Below are 21,245 nucleotides of genomic sequence, written 5' to 3' on the forward strand. Positions count from 1 at the left end.
AGCAAATGTAAAAGAATTCAAATGTTATTTCATTTAAAAATTAAAAATTTTATTGATAAAATTAATTGTCCCGAAATTTAACCTTCAAACCGGAAATAGAATAAAACTCCAAACAGAACCCGGAAACAGACCAAATGGAATGTACACAAGACTAAATTTCACATAAATCTTTGAATAATGTCTTTTCTAGAAAATGACACTGCTTCAAAAGAAAGGTTTATGATTTTTTTCAGCATAAATTACGAAGTTTCATAAGAATTTATACATATTCACAAAAGTTTGCCTTTGTCACATGTTTGTTGGGTTATGACTTATGTTATTTTTCTTAGTTAAGTTTTATCTGTCTGATAGTAATTGAACGAAACATCAAACTTCTGTTAATCAAGGATTTTAACTGAATGAAGGGTTTGAACTTAACAGTATTTTTATATGTCTCACTTATCGTGGTCCCTTTTCTTTGCTGACATGATGACCAGAGCCGATTTAAAATGATTAAAATATTGCAACCATATTATCCATCTGTAACCATAAATAGGCCACTTTAATAAGGCATATTAACAGTATATTTGCTTATAAGAAGCATATTCAGCAAGATGACCAATCATTTTTAAGACTCCATAGATGAATAAACTAGTAAATTAATTGTTCCATTGAACTATCAACATGTTACATTTTTCAATTTGCCAAATCCATGTGTCCTAAAAAAGAACATTTGGAAAATTACAATGTGATGTATTAAAGGCTAAGACTGAAGAGCAGATTTTTTATGCCCCCGCCATATCGTAGGGGGCATTAAGTTTTACCCTTGTCTGTCCGTATGTCCCAAAATTGGTTTCCGTTCTCTAACTTTAGTTTGCCTCAACCAAATGTTATAAAACTTATACACAATGCTTATTACACAAAACACAGATCAAGTTCGAAATTTGGTGGCGTCACTTTTACCGTTCTTGAGTTATGCCCCTTTATAAATGGAAAAATTGCTAAATCTGTCGTTTCCGTTTTCCAACTTTAGTTTGCCTCAACCATGTCAACCAAATGAAGCTTATACACAATACTTATAATCACAAAATGGTCTTAACTAAGTGACTCCTGCATCTGTATGTGGAATTTGACCAATGCATATTTACAAGTGGGGGCATTGTGGCCCATCGACATATTCTCCATTTATTTTCAATCAGTTTTAGTTAGAAATTGTTCAATAAAAAAGATAAAAACAGGAACATACAACTTGTACGAACTGTGGATTCAATGTTATTCATTGGATACCAATTTTCATAGATTTCATGGGAAGAAGTAACCACAAATTTAAATGTTCAACGAAGTACAAATTTTCTATATTGGCATAAATGCAGACTTTGTCAAAACCGAGAAACCAAACATCCACCAAAGTACAAATTTCCCTCAAGCCATGAAAATTGATATCCACAAAAGTAAATGAATCCACAGTTAACATGTATATCTTACAACAAATGCAAAATGTACAACTAAGATGGAGAAAAGGTTGATATAATTTACTAAGTTTATGCTACTGATCTCCTTCTTATTTAGATTTATTTTAAAACTAAACATGCTAAATGTCGTCATGTGTTATTTGGTATAGTTTTCATTTTTAAAAGTAATTCTAAATAGCCATAAAAACTACCACTAGTCTGTAGAAGCTGGACATATTTTTTTATATTAATTATTTAATTATGTTTTTATGACTGGTATATAAGAAGGTTATCCATTGTATTCCAGGTTTAATCTGTTATTGCTAGATCCAGGAGAAATCTATTTTGAGGATTACAGTGTATTTTATTATCCTAGTGGTCTTCCAGAACACGAAGCTATCAAAAGGTACAAAATGTTTTTCTGTTAATGGTATCCATACTTTCCCATTTACATTGTTAAAACAATATTATAAAAATAGTTGGATCTACCTTTTTTGATCGAAATTGATTTTATAATTAATAAAACTATGACAGATAATAGAGACAGTACAACAATGAACTGACAAAGATATGGGTATCTAGTTGTACAAGCCATGGTAATGTAATTTTTTTTTTTTAGCTTCTTCCACAATTTATTTCTCTGATAAAATTTCTTTTGAATGATGAGAGATTTTTTTTTTTCTTTATGACAAAAATCAAACATAATATATATATTTTGGTCAGAGATCCTGCATTCCCCTGCAAATCTTTTACTGGTATTTTTTTCGGATTTCTTTTTGATTGCCAATGTTAAGATGATTTTTTCAAAATTTGTCTTATATGGTAGTAATAAATCATTCTATTTGTTGTTCTTCTGATAGGAAACAGAGGGGACATTTGAAAATATGTTCCAAATCAGTTGTTTTTGTTCCTAAGGAAAGCCAGTACCCTATTCTGAAGGTATGATTTAAGTTAAAGACTTAATCTATATTATATTATAATTGACCAAAAAATATTGTCAGATATTAAGGAACTGTTTGAGCTATAAATTAATGTATATTTAGTTTTGAAAGGTACAATAACATAACAACTTGTCAAGTCAACAGGCAATATGTAACAGTAAATTGGGTTCAGTAGTAAAATTTGTCCCTGGACTTTTTTTACTAGGTAATTACATGTATCAAGTCCATGACCATAATCTTCGAGTTTGTTATATTTCTTTTTTTTGAGTGGTGCGAGTTTGATAAAGTGATGCAAGTAATGATTAGTGAGAGTGTTTGAGTGGTGCGAGTTGGCTGTGGGCCGAGTTGTCGGGCAGTACGTCGACTGAGCATGCGCGAAAGCGTATATGACACGGATCGATAACGGTCTCCGAATTTGGATATTTTCTCAAAAATTGGCCGTTTTCTGTTGAAAAAAGATTGTTTATAAGATAAATTCAGGAAGTACAAAACACTACATTTTTATGTCATATCACAAATATTTCCGACTTTGTATGGTTTCAGAGGAGTTGAAGCTCAATGAAATCGGTCTCTTCCTTTAGTAGTATAGGTAATTACCTAAAAAGAATGCAAAGAAATGAAATCTGAAGCAAATGCAGAAATTTTCAGTCAACATGGGCATTTCCCAAGCTTTGTAAGGAAGTTTCATAAACGGTCTCTGTTTCTATTACAGTTTCCATTAAGATATGTGACAGAAGTAGATGAATGGTCTGGTGGATTGTTTTCTAAGTAAGTGTACTTCTATATCTACCGTAACTGAAAAATAAAATATCAAAATAATGCTACTTTTGGTCCAACTTATATATAAGAATCCTGCTTGGTATAAGAATTAACTTTTTTACAGCCCAGATGAAGTACAACAATTAAACAGACACTGTCTTTTTATGTATAATTGTTTTAATGTGGTTTATTCTCATTTTTATCTACCATGCCACTTGCATGAATGGACAAAGTTAATTTCATTCACTTCTCAAATTCTTATTAGTCCCCTACCGACGAAGTCGAAGGGGACTTTAGGTTTGCACTCCGTCCGTCTGTCCGTCTGTCCATCCGTCAGTCCGGCAAATCAGCTTTCCACCCTTTTTTTCTTCGTACTTGAAGATATTGATTTGATATTTGGTATATAGTTTTATCATGACATGTTATAGATCAAGTTCAATTTTGTTCCGGTCTGATGATTTAGTCCAGAGTTATGGACCATAACTCTGGACCATATCTAATGTTAGAGTACTATGTTAAACTATATTTCTGTACAAAGGGAGATAACTCATTTTTTAAAAGACATTCTTTGTTAAATTATTTGAAGAATTTTTTGACAGGCTTGTTTGTTATTTAGTATAAACTAATTTTCTGAATGCTATATATATCAAAAAAAATTATGAAGAGAAATCCTTTAATTAGATAATAATCTATTTTTATTAATGTATATATTTCAATACATTATATTGTGTAGATAAAAGTTGTTGACATTTTATAGATAAGTTACAAATCTATATTAGTTTGTGACAAATGAAAGAAAAAAATATTTGGAACTATTAATTATATCTGATTATAATTTGAAATAGATATACACTGTATTACATCATATCTAATTCTAGAGAACTATTAATCATATCTAATGTTTTTTTTATCATGCTTAAAGGATATTGATTGATAATTGGTATATAGTTTTTATCATGACAAGTAACAGATCAAGTTCAAATTTTTGTTTTGGTCTAATAATTTTGTGCAGAGTTATTGTCCTTGGACTTGGAAAAATTCCCTCATATAATCAGTTTTCAACACTGTTTTCAGTCATGCTTGAAGATATTGACATGATATTTACTTTTTGTTTACACCATGACAAGTTATAGAACAAGTTAGCATTTTGTTCCAGTATAAAGAATTTTTACCCGGTAGGGGACTATGTATTGCCATGCAATACTCTCAGAATGCTTGTTTAACCTTATGTTAACAGCAAGTCCTTGTCCTAAAGCCTCTAGTTCTATCCATTTATTTGTTGCCATATTTAAAATGTCTTTGCCCTAATCATTCTTTATCCCTAATCTTATTCATAACACCTGAGTTTTGTTTGTGTTAGATTTGTGAGTCTCATAAATCTTGTCCCTTCCAAGCAGAGAGCTGCTGATTAAACACTAAATTCCATACATGATTTGAAGATTTGCCATCTTCAACTTTTGGACAAATAAAATTCTTATTTTTTTCCCTGAATGTTGACACATGTATTCTTATTTCACACATCTAGGACCTAACATAAAAAACTCACTTTGAGCCAGCCACATGTATTTCAACGTTGGCTTGATTTGCTCAATTAATCAAATGACAATTATATCATGAACTAGGATTTAACTTTTTTTGGTGAGATTGGAACATCCACATACATCTACCATTGGTTATCTCCCATTGAAACAACCATTTATATATGATAGTTTCGTTAAAACACATTCCATACTTTTTTGTAACAGACTAGAGTTTGTAAAAACTTTAGAATAAAAAAAGAGAGGCGAAAGATACCAAAGGGACATTCAAACTCATAAGTCGAAAATAAACTGACAACACCATGGCTAAAAAAGAAAAAGACCAACAGACAAACAATAGTACACAAAATAATTGTTGACTATAGTTAGCTTGGAAGAATTTTTACCTCATATTTGATCTTTGTTTTTTTTTCAGAATAGACCATAAAGATAAAATGATAAAAGTGGCCTGCAAACAAACTGTAGCAATGAAAGAAAATAACATACTAAGTCCTTATGTCTTCATTAAGGTAATGGAAAGTGTATAAAATATATGATATTGAAATAAATTTGTTTATCTGCTTATTTTGAAATGGAAATCAATAATAAACATAGCAACTTTGCTACACTTGAAGTGTAAAAAATAGCATGCTCTGCAATAAATATATAAAGATGAAAAAGAAAGGTGAAAATGAAATAGAAAATAATGAATAAACATGAAATCAATTTGTAATTTATACAGTGTGACATACTTTGGTTCATTTTGAATGATGGACATTAGGGTGCAATCAACAGTTTTTTTGTGTAACAATATATTTTGAAAGACCATGCATAAGTGACCCTTAGTGGAGATATTGTTTATAAAGATACTTGTATTAAACTAGGATTCCCCAATGGCTTTTTTATGCAGGGAATAACCCCTAGTATTTTATAATTAACTGTTTATAGCACCCTTAACATCAAGGGTTCGAATGTGCTTTTGATAAAGTATCTCTACACTTAACTAAATGAAAGCCTATGTATCTCATCTGAGAGTAATGTTGAGCCAAAAAGCAAAATATTGGTGTCAACTTGGACAGGAAGGACTGATAGGGAAGACAATCAAATTTATTGTAGAATTTTAAAATATGTTTTAATATATGTTTTTTCTATGTCGATAAATTCTGAAACTTTGTAATGGCAATTATTGAGTTTTGATTTCAATGCTATAAAATTGTTTTTTTAGGAACCATCAGAACACATTTTTTCACTGAATTATGTTGTTGTTGATGATTGTTTACCACAAATCTGTCAACTACACCGAGCCTCTACACTCCCGCATACTGAACAGAATGCTATGGTGAGTCTCTAACAGTATTTGGATGCTGTTTTGTGTTATTATTACATTAAAGATAAACACTTTCAGAATCTTGTAACTGATACAGGTTTAATTCAACTGAAAAATTAAGTGTGCACATGTATTATGTTAGGGGAAAAGATATAAGTTTATTAAAAGGTACATCAGACTATAAATTTAGTATTGTAAATTCAGAAATTATTGTGTGTATTTATTATTGCGATTTTTTAAGAAAGGACAATAATGCAAGGTTAATTATTGTGATTTCAGGAAAATCTGCAAGCTGATATATTTATTTTATTTCGGAATGTGAGTTCTTATTATTGCGATACTCACCCAGTCTCATTATTAGCTTAATCAAAACCTCCCAATAATTTCTGAATTTACAGTAATTTATAATCTTCTATACCACTTAGGCAACATAGTTATGATATTTTTGTAATTTTGTCTCACCTGTTACAAAGAAGAGACTAGTGATCATAGATTTGTCATAGTTGTCATATATGGTTTTATCAACATTTTGGTTCAGTCTGAGATTAAAGGTTTCAAAGACATCAATAATTTTGTAAAAGTGTCATTGAATTTTATGAAACATGGACAGAAGCTTTTTGATTATCAAGAAATACCTTCTGAAGAATATTTTGAATATTTTTTATTTAATTTCCATATTTTACTGATGAATAGATTTACTTTTTGTTATTCAACATAATGCTTTCATAATGACAGTCGCACACTAGACCCAGAGTTCTATGGAATCCTTTACAAAATTTTTCATTACATTATTTTTATTGATTACAGATCAATGCTATTGTTCTGTCTAGAAGGTCAAGAGTCAAGTTCAATACAAGTTGGTACGTATAAACAAGTAATTTGAATACATAATACAGATGTTTGACTGTTGGTACTATCTTTTATTTATGGTCTATTTATATAAGGAAAGGTTAAGGTACAAAGTTAAAGTTGCGAAAATTTGTTCTTGTACCAAATCGAGCTATATCTATATTCAAATATTGTTACCTCTGTGTTTCTTTCATGGACTTATTGCTTATTTATGGCCACTGCACTTTGATTGAAAAGATTTCACTGAATACTTGTACTTGTACTAATTGTGTGATTATGTTCATCACAATTATCATATTGAAGTTGAAATAAAGGATACCACTGCTTAGCGCCAGTACTTATATTACACAAAGAAATCAACAATCAGGGTCAAATGAGTACTTAACTTTTTGGCAAAAGAGATGACTTTACTTTTTCAATTGTGGATTTAACTTTTTTAATTGCGATCTTTCTATGATATGGAGCAATCCTTCACATGTGATAAGATATACTGGTAACCAAGCCTGTTTTTCTAGCAGGATTTTCCTTGATTGAGGATTGCTGCTGACTAAAAAAGCTTCTAAAGTAAGGGTTCCTAATGGTAAAGTGAAGTCATCTATTTTATAATTCTATGTAAGTCATCATGACTTGCTTGACAAATATGAAATATATGTGACAGAAAACCACAGATATTTCCAATTTGTAGAAGATAAAACCACCTTGACCTTTCTCTGTTCATGACTAATCACCAGATTTTTAAGTGTCATAAGTAAAACCGCACATGCCCTTTTATGGAGCATGAATGGTTTTCCTTACTTGTCTCTTTGCAATTATGCCACATATATAACCTTGGATTTTATATAAAGCTTAAATAATGGTTGTCTTTTCTGATCTTCAGGTTGGAAGATTTATACGAAAATATCATCTTGGAAACCCAAGGTGACAGAATTACACCATTGGTGACCAATCCTGGCCGTATTATGTTGACCAATAAAATATTGTACTTCCAACCTTTTAATAACATAGAAAGTGTAAGTACAGTAGAAATATGTCAATTGCTTTATAAATCAATCAAATTGATCGTGCTTATTTTTATTGTGGAAGTCTTCAAAGGTCAAATATTAGAATATTAATTAATGGATTACCAAAAATGTGGAAAAAATCTCATTCTTCTCTAGAAATGCAGTTGCATTGAAAATTGATTCTTTTGTTTTTTAATTTTTACTTCTCTGGTGTCTCTGCAGTAAATGATCCAAAGCTGATATTGATTAGATTATCATTATATTCCAGATACCAGTAATAAAAATCAGATTAAAAGATATAAATAGACTCATAAAAAGGAGATTTTTATTGAGACAGATAGTAAGTATTTTTTACATAAAAAATTATACCAATTGATCAGTAAAGCATTGGGATTTTGTTGGAAAATTTTGAAGCATAAGGTCAAACTTAAAAAAAAAAGAATTAAAATTCTGTTTTACGGTTATTCAAAATTTTAGAATTTTTCATTTTCATATCTTTTTGGCATTGTCATATCCTATTTTCCAAAGAAATTTATTAAAAGTATAAGTTAAATTTAACTTTGTAAATGAAAAAAGGCTAAAACTCTACTACTGTGGTAATCACATGCAGAACTTGAATGCTTTTTGTACAAATAGCATAGGATCACACCTATATTTATTTAGAGCATAAAAGTTTCTGTAGAGAAGGCATCTCCTGTAAACATCTGTTCTTATCATACGCTAGCCCAGAGTTAACACACCTATTTATTTTTTAGGGTATAGAAATTTTCTGCAAAGACGGCAGCCCCTGTACACATCTGTATTTATCATTATCTAGTCCAGAGTTACGCAACGACCTTTTCTTCAAAATGAAGGAACAAAGTGGTAAGATTTGAGCTATATAGATTTATAGGGCATATAAAAAAAATTGAGTTAGAATTTTACAGTGCAGTACTGTTAAAAGTTGAAATATTTATAGAAGCTACCTTTATGTCAGAGTATATTCACTGTTACATTCATTAATTAATAAGTTACAATTATGGATCAATAAAGACATTTGGGTCACATCCCCCTGTGAGGTCAGAATAATGGATTTCACTATCTGCCTTATGTCATATTTGTCATTAGTATCTTCTTTGTCACTCTTTCATTAATCCACAACTTGTCTGAAACCATTAGACAGAAATTTACTTAACTAGTACAGACCAACAGAAAGTGGAGTTGCACAACTGAACTATTTCATGTTTGAAAACACTTATTTCTGGTTCATAGGGAAACTCCTCCTAAGCCATTTGTCAGACACTTAACACTTTTAACAGAAAAAGAAGTTTTTCACCTCGTATTTTGATATTTTAAGTTCGTTGAATTCTGGGGTTTCTTGTGAATGAAGAGTAAAAGTGATTAAAAAAGTACTTTTAATTGAAATGTTTTAAAATGAAAAATGATTTATAACATTTTAATTTCAGATTTAGATTTAGAGTTACCTGGTCAAGAGGATATGACCTTACGGTGGCAAAGTGGCAATATTTCTAATTATGAATATCTTATGTATTTAAATAGGTATGTTATAACTTTTAGAATTACCTTGTATGAGGATATTAAGGTCGTATGGGGATATAAACAAAATGTGACAGAATCTTTTCATACATGCTGCAGGTTGTAAAAAAATTACAATTTTGTAAGGATTATACACAGAATAAAGCATTTTTTTTGTGAATTGGAAGAACTGGACACACTGACAAAGTAACATTTTGGAATTCAATGAGATATTTGAATGTATCAAACTTATGTTGTCAAGGTCAGTTAACCACTGTCAGAATGATATGTACACCTTACAATGCTTTTGGTTCATAATTAGATCTCTTATTACTTAACGACCGTGCAAGGGCTGTATAGCCAGTCAAGGTCGTTAAAAACTTCCATTTGTTATTACTTAAAATAGCCATAACAACTGACTAATTATTTAAATGTTGTTAGTTTATCTATGAATTCCAGCAAACAAGAAATTAATCGTAACATTGGTAAATGAACAATGAATATATGGTCAAGTGTAACAGAATTCTTAGTATCAATAAGTTATGTAAATAGCTGAAAACATGCAAAACACAACTTAGTTATGAATAAAAAACTAACAGTTTTGGGGAAAGGGTAAAAATACTAAGATGTGAATAAACTAATTTTTCAGTTTAGCCGACAGAAGTTTTAGTGACCTAACACAGTACCCAGTGATGCCTTGGATCATATCAGATTACTCATCTAGTCACCTTGGTAATGATTCTTAGATTAAGTTGAATACTTATAGGTTATTAAGATAAATTTTCCTGTTCACAGATTCTACCATATTGATTAAAAAAATCTAAATTTTACTCATTCAAATCAACAAGGGAAATATTGTAAATTCTGAAATTTTTGTGTGGATTTATTATTGACATTTTTTATCAATGAAAAAAAATGTGAGATCAATTTTCAGCTCACCTGGCCCAAAAGGCCAAGTGAGCTTTTCTCATCACTTGGCGTCCGTCGTCGTCCGTCATCGTTAGCTTTTTACAAAAATATTCTCCTCCGAAACCACTGGGCCAAATGTAACCAAACTTGGCCACAATCATCATTAGGGTGTCTAGTTTTAAAAATGTGTCCGATGACCCAGCCAACCAACCAAGATGGCCGCCATGGTTAAAAATAGAACATAGGGGTAAAATGTAGATTTTGGCTTATATCTCTGAAACCAAAGCATTTAGAGTAAATCTGACATCGAGTAAAACTGATTATCAGGTCAAGATCTAGCTGCCCTGAAATTTTCAGACAAATCTGACAACCTGTTGTTGGGTTGCTGCCCCTGAATTGGTAATTTTAAGGACATTTTGCAGTTGTTGGTTATTATCTTGAATATTATTATAGATAGAGATAAACTGTAAACAGCAATAATGTTCAGCAAAGTAAGATCTACAAATAAGTCATGACCAAAATTGTCAGTCGACTCCTTTAGGAGTTATTGCCCTTTATAGTCAATTTTTAACAATTTTTCGTAAATTTTTGTAATCTTTTACAAAAATCTTCTTCTCTGAAACTACTGAGACATAGTTAACCATACTTGGCCATAATCATTATTAGGGTATCTAGTTCAAAAAATTTGTCTGATGACCCCGCCTTTCAACCATCATGGCCGACTTGGTTCAAAATAGAACATAGGGGTAAAATGCAGTTTTTGGTTTATATCTCTGAAACTAAAGCATTTAGAGCAAATCTGACAGGTTGCAAAAATGTTCATCAGATTTAGGTTTATCTGCCCTGAAATTTTCAGACGAATGCGACAACCTGTTGTTGGGTTGCTGCCCCTGAGTTAGTAATTTTACAGAAATTTTGCAGTTTTTTGTTATTATCTTAGATATCATTATAATATCTAATATCTAATATTATTAATTATGATTTTAACCTTATTTTACATGATTTCCAAAGCATCAGTAAATACAGGTGAGCAACACAGGCTCTTGAGAGCCTCTAGTTGTGATTTCAGAAAATGTTGCATATATATAATATGCTATCAAATCTAAAATGTGAGTTTTCACTCTTACAAAGGCTATCATGTCGCAATTTAAAAAATTATAAATATTCTCTGTTTATAGCTATAACTCAACTGTAATAGCCATGTAAGAGAAAATTCTGTTTTCTTGTTTGTTTTAGATTTAAATGACTCATCAGTTTTTAGAGATTTATCCAAACCTATTGGAGCATTAAATGAAGAAAGAATTGAGAAAACAAGGGTAACTATCTTAACACTAATAATTGTTATTTTTATTATTGATGTATTATTTTATGGTTTGTAAAAATATCATTTGTTTTTACATTTTTTTAGTTGTTTAAAACTTAACCCTTGACAAATCAGTTGAAATTATTCATATTTTTCAGTATTAATTATCATTGATGGGGCCCTCTGTAACGGATCAATTTACTATAGTCTTGTTTTTTTTCTAAAACTTCAATAATTGATAATATCTAACCTTTTTCAGGAAAGGTACAGAGAAATGCCAGAACCTAAGTTTTTATATGGATCTCATTATTCTACACCAGGCTATGTCTTGTTTTACCTGGCTAGAATAGGTAAATATATTAAAATTACTGGAATCATTTTGTTACATTGGTAATATGAAAAGTTTTGTCCTTTCACAATACAACTGAGTCAAAATTTGATGGAAGACAAGTAAATTCAGAAATCAATATGTGAGCGTAACTAATGCACAAGAAAATATTGCTTTTTTTCATATTGCATTAAAAATTTCTCTATTTTTTATACTTTTTAGGTGATTTGATTCTTTTGGATAAGTTGTTTTAAAACTCTTCCATTGAATAATAATTAATGTTTAATTTCTTGGAGTATAGGAATTTAGTGCATGATACGTATTATGCCATACATTGTATTTCATTTTACAAAATTGAGATTTAAATTATTAAATATTCAGTTCTGTACAGCTTTATTGTTTTGTGTTTGAAGCCACTTTCAGCACTATTGTACTCTATAGATGCGGTCAGTTTTTATTGGTGGAGGAAGCGTAAGTGCCCGGAGAGAACCACAGACCCTTCAGTAGGAAAACTGACAATCCTAGTCAATTATAAGATTGGATTCAAACGCACCTTCCCCATGCCGAGTACGAACTCACAACCTCAGTGTTGACAGGCTTGTGATACAGTAGTTCAACTACTTAGACCACTCGACCGCTGAGGCCCCTTTTAATTTTTAAGGATATCCTAAAAATGGATGGAGCTCCATAATTATATATTTCAGGACCTTCACAATTCTGTACAGTGTTGTGTAGACTGTTTATCTTTTTTGTTTAACCATATTTTTGTCTATTGGTTATTTTTTCCTAATATTGAATAAGAAGATGTGGTATGATTGCCAACAAAACAACTCCCCACCAGAGACCAAATGACATAGAAGTTAAGAACTAAACTTATATTATGTGAGGAAAAAAATAAAATGAAATATTTTTGCTCAGATAAACTTTAGTAATGCTTATTTATATTTTTCAGCCCCAGAATATGTGCTGTGTTTACAGAATGGTAAATTTGATCAGCCAGATAGAATGTTTAACAGGTAAAATTTATATGAAATACAAATAGTGGTGAATTCAATGACCCAGCAGGAAGACTAACACTAACTTAACTCTTGTTGTTAATGTTAGTATGTTTCTTGTCTGATACGTTTTGCATTCCCTTGTTTCTATGCATTTCAAATGGACATTATCTTGGATATCATCAGTGTTGTTATGATGAAACATTTTATATATTTTATTATAGAAATAATATATAAATGAAAAATTTTTCATTTCAGTTTGTTAGATACTTGGCAGAATTGTTTAGAAGGTGCAGCTGATTTTAAAGAATTGATACCAGAATTTTATTCTCCTGACCATCCAGATTTCCTTTACAACAAAGGGGTAAATATTTTTTTCTAAATGAGCAAAGATTTCAGCAATTAGCAGGCTTGATCCAAATTATCTGTGTTGTTCAAACTACGCTATTTTAAAGCTTATGCTATTTATTTTTATTTACAAAAAATTGAATCGTTATTTTCCTTGAACATAACAAAAAAAATCATTCTTTGCTAAAACCACAAATATTTATATAATATGTGTACAAACTAATCATGGTGTACGCTTGATATACCATACATGAAACAGAACAGCACTGGAAGTCTAATTAAAGATGAGAGATTTCCAATTATTTTCAAATAATAAACATTTTGTGCAATGTCACTTTTTGGTAATTTTATTTTGTTACAGGTCACTAATTTTGGGATCAGACAAGATGGTAAACCAATTGGTGATGTTGATCTACCACCATGGGCATGTAGTAAGTTTTATATTCATATTATTCTAAGGGAGAACACATTCAGAGACAGATATCTTTTTATTTGGCTTTAATTAATTTTCTGTGTAGTATTATAGATGTTTCCATTAATGGTTCATCTAACAGTCTTAAAGCACTATACCATAATGCATTTTGCAAAGGCACTTCCTTCTAAAAATTGTGTTTAAAATTTCGTAACAAATCATACTAAGAACAGAATTAATCAAATACAGACATAACTTCAAAATGCTTTTAATTTTAGGTTCCTGAGAATGTCATTAGAGTCCGATTTTTATTTGCATTTTAGGTCCAAAGGATTTTAAACAGTCCCTGAGAAGGGCATTAGAGTCAGATCTTTATTTCAGTTTTAGGTCCAGAGGATTTTAAACAGTCCCTGAGAATGGCACTAGAGTCAGATCTTTATTAGTCCCCTACCGAAGTTCAAGATCAAGTTCGAATTTTGTTCTGGTCTGATGATTTTGTGCAGAGTTATGGTCCTTGGACTTAGAAAATTCACTCAAATAATCAGTTTTCTACACTTTTTTTCGTCATGCTTGAAGATATTGATTTGATAATTGGTATATAGTTTTATCATGACAAGTTACAGATCAAGTTCGAATTTTGTACCGGTCTGATGATTTTGTGCAGAGTTATGGTCCTTGGACTTAGAAAATTCATTTAAATAATCAGTTTTCCACACTTTTTTTCGTTGAAAATATTGACTTGATATTTGTTATATAGTTTACACCATGACAAGTTATAGATCAAGTTAGCATTTTGTTCCAGTACAATGAATTTTTAACCAGTAGGGGACTATGTATTGCCTTGCAATACTCTCAGAATACTTGTTTCCATTTAAGGTCCAGAGGATTTTAAACAGTCCCTTAGAATGGCATAAGAGTCAGATCTTAATTTCAGTTTTAGGTCCAGAGGATGTTAAACAGTCTCTGAGAATGGCATTAGAGTCAGATCTTTATTTCTCTTTAAGGTCCAGAGGATTTTAAACAGTCCCTGAGAATGGCATTAGAGTCAGATCTTTATTTCTCTTTAAGCCAGGTCCAGAGGATTTTAAACAGTCTCTGAGAATGGCATAAGAGTCAGATCTTTATTTCAGTTTTAGGTCCAGAGGATTTTGAACAGTCCCTGAGGATGGCATTAGAGTCAGATCTTTATTTCTCTTTAAGGTCCAGAGGATTTTAAACAGTCTCTGAGAATGGCATTAGAGTCAGATCTGTATTTCAATTTTAGGTCCAGAGGATTTTAAACAGTCCCTTAGAATGGCATTAGAGTCAGATCTTTATTTCTCTTTAAGGTCCAGAGGATTTTAAACAGTCCATGAGAATGGCATTAGAGTCAGATCTTTATTTCAGTTTTAGGTCCAGAGGATTTTAAACAGTCCCTGAGAATGGCATTAGAGTCAGATCTTTATTTCTCTTTAAGGTCCAGAGGATTTTGAATAGTCCCTGAGAATGGCATAAGAGTCAGATCTTTATTTCAGTTTTAGGTCCAGAGGATTTTAAACAGTCCCTGAGGATGGCATTAGAGTCAGATCTTTATTTCTCTTTAAGGTCCAGAGGATTTTAAACAGTCTCTGAGAATGGCATTAGAGTCAGATCTTTATTTCAATTTTAGGTCCAGAGGATTTTAAACAGTCCCTTAGAATGGCATTAGAGTCAGATCTTTATTTCAGTTTTAGGTCCAGAGGATTTTAAACAGTCCCTGAGAATGTCATTATAGTCAGATCTTTATTTGCATATTTTAAACAGTCCCTGAGGATGGCATTAGAGTCAGATCTTCATTTTATTTGTAGGTCCAGAGGATTTTAAACAGTCCCTGAGAATGGCATTAGAGTCAGATTATGTATCATTACATCTTCATCATTGGATTGATTTAATCTTTGGATATAAACAGAGAGGAGAGGAAGCTGAGAAAGCTGATAATGGTAAGGATAATATTATGTCAACATTGATTGAATGAAATTAGATTTCATTCTTCAAAATGTAATTTCAAAAATTGACCCACATCCACAAATGAACAAAAACAACAAAAAAACTAGGAAAATTAACTCTAATGAATATGGACCTGTTAGAGTTGTGTAAATTATATCTGAGTGGAGTGGATTAGACTTGGGATTTACAGACTGTGCCATAAATAGTTGTATTACAAACTACATATAGATATTAATTCTGCTTCTGTTGTGAGTTAGTTATAATTTGTCTCCACTCTAGATAGTATTTTATAATATTACTATGCCAGCATTAGAGAGCATGGTAAAATCTGGAATTCAGCAGGTAACAACCATTAAATAGAGGGAGAATTTATTTCTCTAATATATTTTTCAGCATTTCTTGCATTAAGCTCTGTGCTTAGATAGTACAAGAATAATTCTATTGCCCATGCAACTACTGGTAGTTACCAATGACAGAACCTGACATAATATAGAATTATTGTGTCAGATCTTGTACCCCACATGATGTTTAAATATTTTTAACCATTTGACTGAGTCTTGTATAAAAGAGTCTGTCAATGGGAGAAAATATTTACTTTTAAAATACTTTTATTTTCAATAAATTTCATTGGCATAAAATATGGAGTGCTAAAAATATGGTTAACCTCACCACATGTTAATATTCCTGCTCAGGAACACCTTCAAAGATTAATATTGATCCTGATATTTTTATCTTATATTCAATGTAGGTCTTTCATAGTTCAAGTTGTATTCTTTTACTACTTTTCTAGACTTTGGTCGGCAATCAGAGATTTAAAAATAATATGTTGATGGTTTTTTTTTATTTGCATTTTTGTGTTGCCTTGTTGGCATTTCTCAAATCTCATTCAGTATAAGTATAGAAAAAATGAACAATACAAATAACAACTGTTTTTTAATCAAATACAACTGTATCTTTGCAGTGTTTTACTACATGACTTATGAAGGTGCAGTGGATTTAGACAGGTAAGTTCATATATTGAATTAATATTGTTGGATTTTGGTTTCAGCAGGAGTAAAAAACTTACTTATAGCAACAAATCCATGACCAATGACATAAGAATATAATTGGCATTCATTTGTACATTGGAACAACCTTATTTCCTAATTACCTCACAGAATCAATTTAATGTATGGGTCTTATTAATATTTGCTGTTTGAAATATGATTATGAGAATGTTTATAGCACATCCAAATGTTTACTCCTTTTTGTTCTTAATACAGTAATTTAAAAAAATAAATGTTTTAACTTGTGATTGAAATAACCTTCATTTTTTATTACTCAGCCCTCTCACTTTTTCTGCTCTAGTAAAATAATAGACAGCTAAAAAAGGAACACTAAATTCTTTTCTTTTTTTTTTTTTTTTTTTTTTTTTTTTAGGAACACTAAATTCAGGGAAAGCTCTCAACTCAGTTATATTGGTATAATAGATCTCAAAAACACAAGTACATGTGTGAAATACCAAATATAACTCTATCACTGAAAACTGGTTGTTACTAAACAATGCATGCTGAATAAAAAAGCAAATCAGAAAAAAAAACACTCAATAATATCATTATAATAGATGACAAATTTACAGCACAATATCTATGTATAATTTACCTTAAAAAATCTGTTTTATTTTAAACCACAGGTACAAGTGTAACAAAACTAATAATATTTTACATTTATGTTTTTCTTTGATATGTGATTGGTGAAGTATGTTGTGCTGTCCAATAATTTTGGTCATTAATTTTTTTTTTATGTATTTTTAAAGAAAAGTTATTGCAATAAAATTATATTTTAATTGGCAGTATATCAGATCCAAATGAGAGAGCTCGTATGGAGATCCAGATTATGGAGTTTGGTCAAACACCCAAACAGTTGTTTAAAACACAACATCCACAGAAGTTCCAACATCCTAGTCCACAAAGTATTGTACAGTGTACACAGGAAGCTAAGGAAAGAAATAGTCCTACACCAGAAAACTCTGATGATATGCTGTCTACAGACACAGGTAATTACAAAATACAATATGGTAAAAATTTCATTCATTTATAAATACATACAATTTAAAACATTTCAGTTTGACTGTATTATGAAGAAAACTAGAAAAAAAAAGATGAACACCATGTTACTGACTTAGCTGAAATATAAAAAACAGAATTCTATTTTTCTTTCCAGAAATATATTGCATTTTGTCAACTCATAGTTGATATAATTTCAGTAGGAAATATTAATTGTATTTATAAAACAAGTTGTAAAAGAATAATTTACCTAAATAGAATGTTTCAAGTGAATATTTTCTGACATATTTTTTTAACAGTGGTTTTGTTTTAGTCTTTTTATGTTCTACCAACACCTAATTTTGATCATATCTAAAAGAGAAAAACGAACTCATACTCTCTTCTACAAACCTTGAATAAACAATAACATATTCTATCAGTAGCCTTTTCATATTATATATGTCTTGCAGATGAGGACCAGACTCACTCCACTACAACAGTTTTTGATGTGCAGGAGTTAAACAATTTAGAATTATTTCACCAGTATACACTACATAAAGAGTAAGTTTTGTGGTATAAATGTAGAAATTTTTTATTGAAATTGATATATAAGAATTATGACATTTGGTTATTGTATTGCCTGTTACAAAGTTGCAGAACCATGACTTAGGCATTTTGTGTCTTTTGATGGTGGTGGCATCAACAATTGTTAAAGTTTGTGATTTGATCAGCTTTATATATGTATGCATTTAAATTAGCATTGACACATTTCATTTTCATTGAGATTATTTGGCCCTGTCTCCTCAGTATTCATTATTCTACGGAAATTGCATACAAGCAAGACACATCTCACTGTCAACAGTTTATTAAACTCCTTCATATGGAAACTGTTCTAAAAAACACTTTCATATATTATAGGGCTGAAAAAAGCATGTAGATTTATTACAAAATTAACCTTGTATTATGATAGTTTATTTTGCAATAGCATGAAGAAAATATCCTCGGATAATTCAATTTCAGTGTCTCTTGAACATGTCTGCCATTCAATACTTTATTTCAAACATATCATATTAATATTTATAGTGCTTGGTTATGTAGTGCATGTAGTGATCTACAATAAAATGTTAGACTCAGATCGATGTCCGGTCTCTAATCGACATCCGTTCCTCTAATCGACATCCAGTGTGGCATCACATTCTCAAATCAGTGTACAATATTTTTACCCTCTAATCTACGTCCAATGTGACGTCATGTATTTCCAAAACGAAGTCCGATGGATTGGAGTATCCTCTCATCGATGTCTTATATATCATTTAATTATTTAATTTGAGTTTGATCTTTTTTCTATTATCTTTATTGTTTTGTCTTTGTGTAAAGCTGCTGAAAGAAACTAATTGTTTTCATATATCTTTATATACTTTACAAATCATACAGACTTAGTTGACGTATATAAGATTGAACAACAAGGTAGACAACATCCCGTCCAATCAACTTAAAAAACATCAAAGGACACGCATCAGTAAATAACAATAAGACAAACACTAACATCATATAAGATGTACATGCATATTGATATATTTGGTAAAAAAAGTTAATCCATTTGATCTACGTTGTTTTATTCCTTTCATATTCATATAAATAAATGACATGTGGATGTAAGACAATGAGACAGAAACCCAAATATGAAGATAACCGAAAGACATCAGGGGCAATATACAGTCTCAAACAATAGACAGAATAAAGAAGTATAGTCAATTGTTGAAAAGTATTATCATTTTGACTCTACAAGATCTTTTTTAAGTTTTTATGTTCAACCAACCATTTGTATTTGGAAAATGCCTCTATCAAATCAGGAATATGACAGTTGTTTTCTTTCAATAAAGTTGTGACGTCATTGCGACAAGTCCGTAAAAAGGACGTCCATTAGAGAAGCCAAATATTGAGAACGAAAAAAAAGATGTTGATTAGAGGGTCATATAATTGGCCGTTGATTTGGAATCTTATTTCATTATGACGTCAGATTTGGACGTCGATTTGAGGAACGGACGTTGATCTGAGTCTTACATATATATTTGTTATACAACTGACTGTATTGTTAACTTCACAATTTTTTTAGATTTATTTTTGTTTCTTTTTGCAGCTCAGTAACAGATCTTTGTTTAGCCAGAGATGGCAGAAATATTTTCTCTGTTTCTCAAGGTAAAATTATGATAAAGATTTTAAATGTTTTTTTTCGCAAAGATTGACAGTTGGCAACTGTTAAGGTAAAAAAAAAGTTTTGAACTGGTATTTACAAATGGACAATTGTCTCCTAAAGTTGTATATCTCCCAGTGAAATTAAAAGTATACAGGTAAATACATAAATACATTGGATGAAACTTTAAATAATTCAAATGCTTGTTAAATAAATCAGTGGCAATTCAGTGTAATTTGCAATCAATTTTACTGGTAACATTTTCAATGAAAAGAGATACTGTACTTAAACAAAATTTGTTCCTCTTTTTGTGTGTTTTTAATATTTATATATTTTACAGACAGTTTTTTGAAGATGTATTCATTAGAAGAACAGAGGCAATTAAGAAGTGTTAATGTATCTAGCATGGTGAGTTAGTTATAAAGTGTTTGATTTACTGTAAATTTAGAAATTATTGCGAGGTTTTTATCAATGCGAAATAATGCGACTACTTGAGTATCTCAATAATAAGAACTCGCATTCTGATATCAAATACATATATCTGTATGTATCTTTTCCTAAAATCGCAATAATTAAACTCGCATTCTTGTTAATTCTTCAAAAATCGCAATAATAAATGCACGCAATAATTTCTGAATTTACAATATACATATTTGTGGTAATAATATATAACAAGAGTTGGAAAAAGGTCTTGTCAAGGACAATCTAGAGTTGGAAAAAGGTCTTGTCAAGGACAATCTAGATATGGAAAAAGGTCTTGTCAAGGACAATCTGTTTCTGTACAGGCTAGCTTGTTAGGATGCAATGTAAACCTTTTATAGAATCACTATAAAGAATGCAATCTTTATTCGTGAATTAGTTTAATTTTTTTCTTTCTCCAATAAACGAAAAATTCCTTATTTTATTGTGTTTACGTTAAGTAAAAGAAGGCACCAGTTGTTAAATCAAGTTTTTTTTTCAGGATTATATTATAATTTAAGAATACTTTCCTTCCAGGCTTTATCTTCATGTCAGCTATTACCAGACAATTTAACCATAGTGGTTGGATCCTGGGACAATAATGTGTGAGTATATTTACCATATGACCTTTAAATCTGTGACCATTTCTTAAATCAATAACATCATATGTCTTGAGTGTGTGAAATGAACATTGGTCATTTTGGAGCCTTTTATAGCTTGCTTTGTGATATGGGTCTTGCTCATAGTTGAAAGACATACAGTGACCTATAGTTGCTAATTTCTACACCATTCTGGTGGATAAGTTGTCTCATTGGCAATAATACCTCATCTCCTTATTTTTTTACTGAAGTTAAGTTTGTTTGACTGCAATCTAGATAGACCATAAAATCATTATTACCGTTAACAATGAGCAATACCCATTCAGTATATTTACAAACTATAAGTAGCTTCTGCATGACAAAATGTGAA

At 30.6% G+C, this 21,245-nt stretch overlaps 1 protein-coding gene across 2 annotated transcripts in view; it reads left to right on the forward strand.

Annotated features, from left to right (window-relative positions):
• The first annotated feature begins 119 nt into the window (after window positions 1-119).
• LOC127702515 (protein FAN-like) overlaps window positions 120-21,245 on the forward strand; it is a 39,194-nt gene continuing 18,068 nt past the window's right edge. For both annotated transcript variants that reach the window (XM_052206743.1, XM_052206742.1), the window contains exons 1-24: window positions 120-215; window positions 1,738-1,836; window positions 2,291-2,369; window positions 3,084-3,139; window positions 5,084-5,177; window positions 5,873-5,986; window positions 6,782-6,834; window positions 7,701-7,833; window positions 8,093-8,164; window positions 8,580-8,688; window positions 9,270-9,363; window positions 9,989-10,071; window positions 11,485-11,564; window positions 11,811-11,901; window positions 12,832-12,895; window positions 13,133-13,238; window positions 13,584-13,653; window positions 15,461-15,592; window positions 16,561-16,603; window positions 17,432-17,634; window positions 18,094-18,184; window positions 19,764-19,822; window positions 20,158-20,225; window positions 20,814-20,881. In XM_052206743.1, the coding sequence (XP_052062703.1) occupies window positions 178-215; window positions 1,738-1,836; window positions 2,291-2,369; window positions 3,084-3,139; window positions 5,084-5,177; window positions 5,873-5,986; window positions 6,782-6,834; window positions 7,701-7,833; window positions 8,093-8,164; window positions 8,580-8,688; window positions 9,270-9,363; window positions 9,989-10,071; window positions 11,485-11,564; window positions 11,811-11,901; window positions 12,832-12,895; window positions 13,133-13,238; window positions 13,584-13,653; window positions 15,461-15,592; window positions 16,561-16,603; window positions 17,432-17,634; window positions 18,094-18,184; window positions 19,764-19,822; window positions 20,158-20,225; window positions 20,814-20,881 (2,099 nt within the window). In that variant the 5' untranslated portion in view covers window positions 120-177. The remainder of the gene's footprint in view (window positions 216-1,737; window positions 1,837-2,290; window positions 2,370-3,083; window positions 3,140-5,083; window positions 5,178-5,872; window positions 5,987-6,781; window positions 6,835-7,700; window positions 7,834-8,092; window positions 8,165-8,579; window positions 8,689-9,269; window positions 9,364-9,988; window positions 10,072-11,484; window positions 11,565-11,810; window positions 11,902-12,831; window positions 12,896-13,132; window positions 13,239-13,583; window positions 13,654-15,460; window positions 15,593-16,560; window positions 16,604-17,431; window positions 17,635-18,093; window positions 18,185-19,763; window positions 19,823-20,157; window positions 20,226-20,813; window positions 20,882-21,245) is intronic.

This window comes from Mytilus californianus, unplaced genomic scaffold (genome assembly GCF_021869535.1).
Source record: "Mytilus californianus isolate M0D057914Y unplaced genomic scaffold, xbMytCali1.0.p SCAF_5, whole genome shotgun sequence".
NCBI lineage: Eukaryota > Metazoa > Mollusca > Bivalvia > Mytilida > Mytilidae > Mytilus > Mytilus californianus.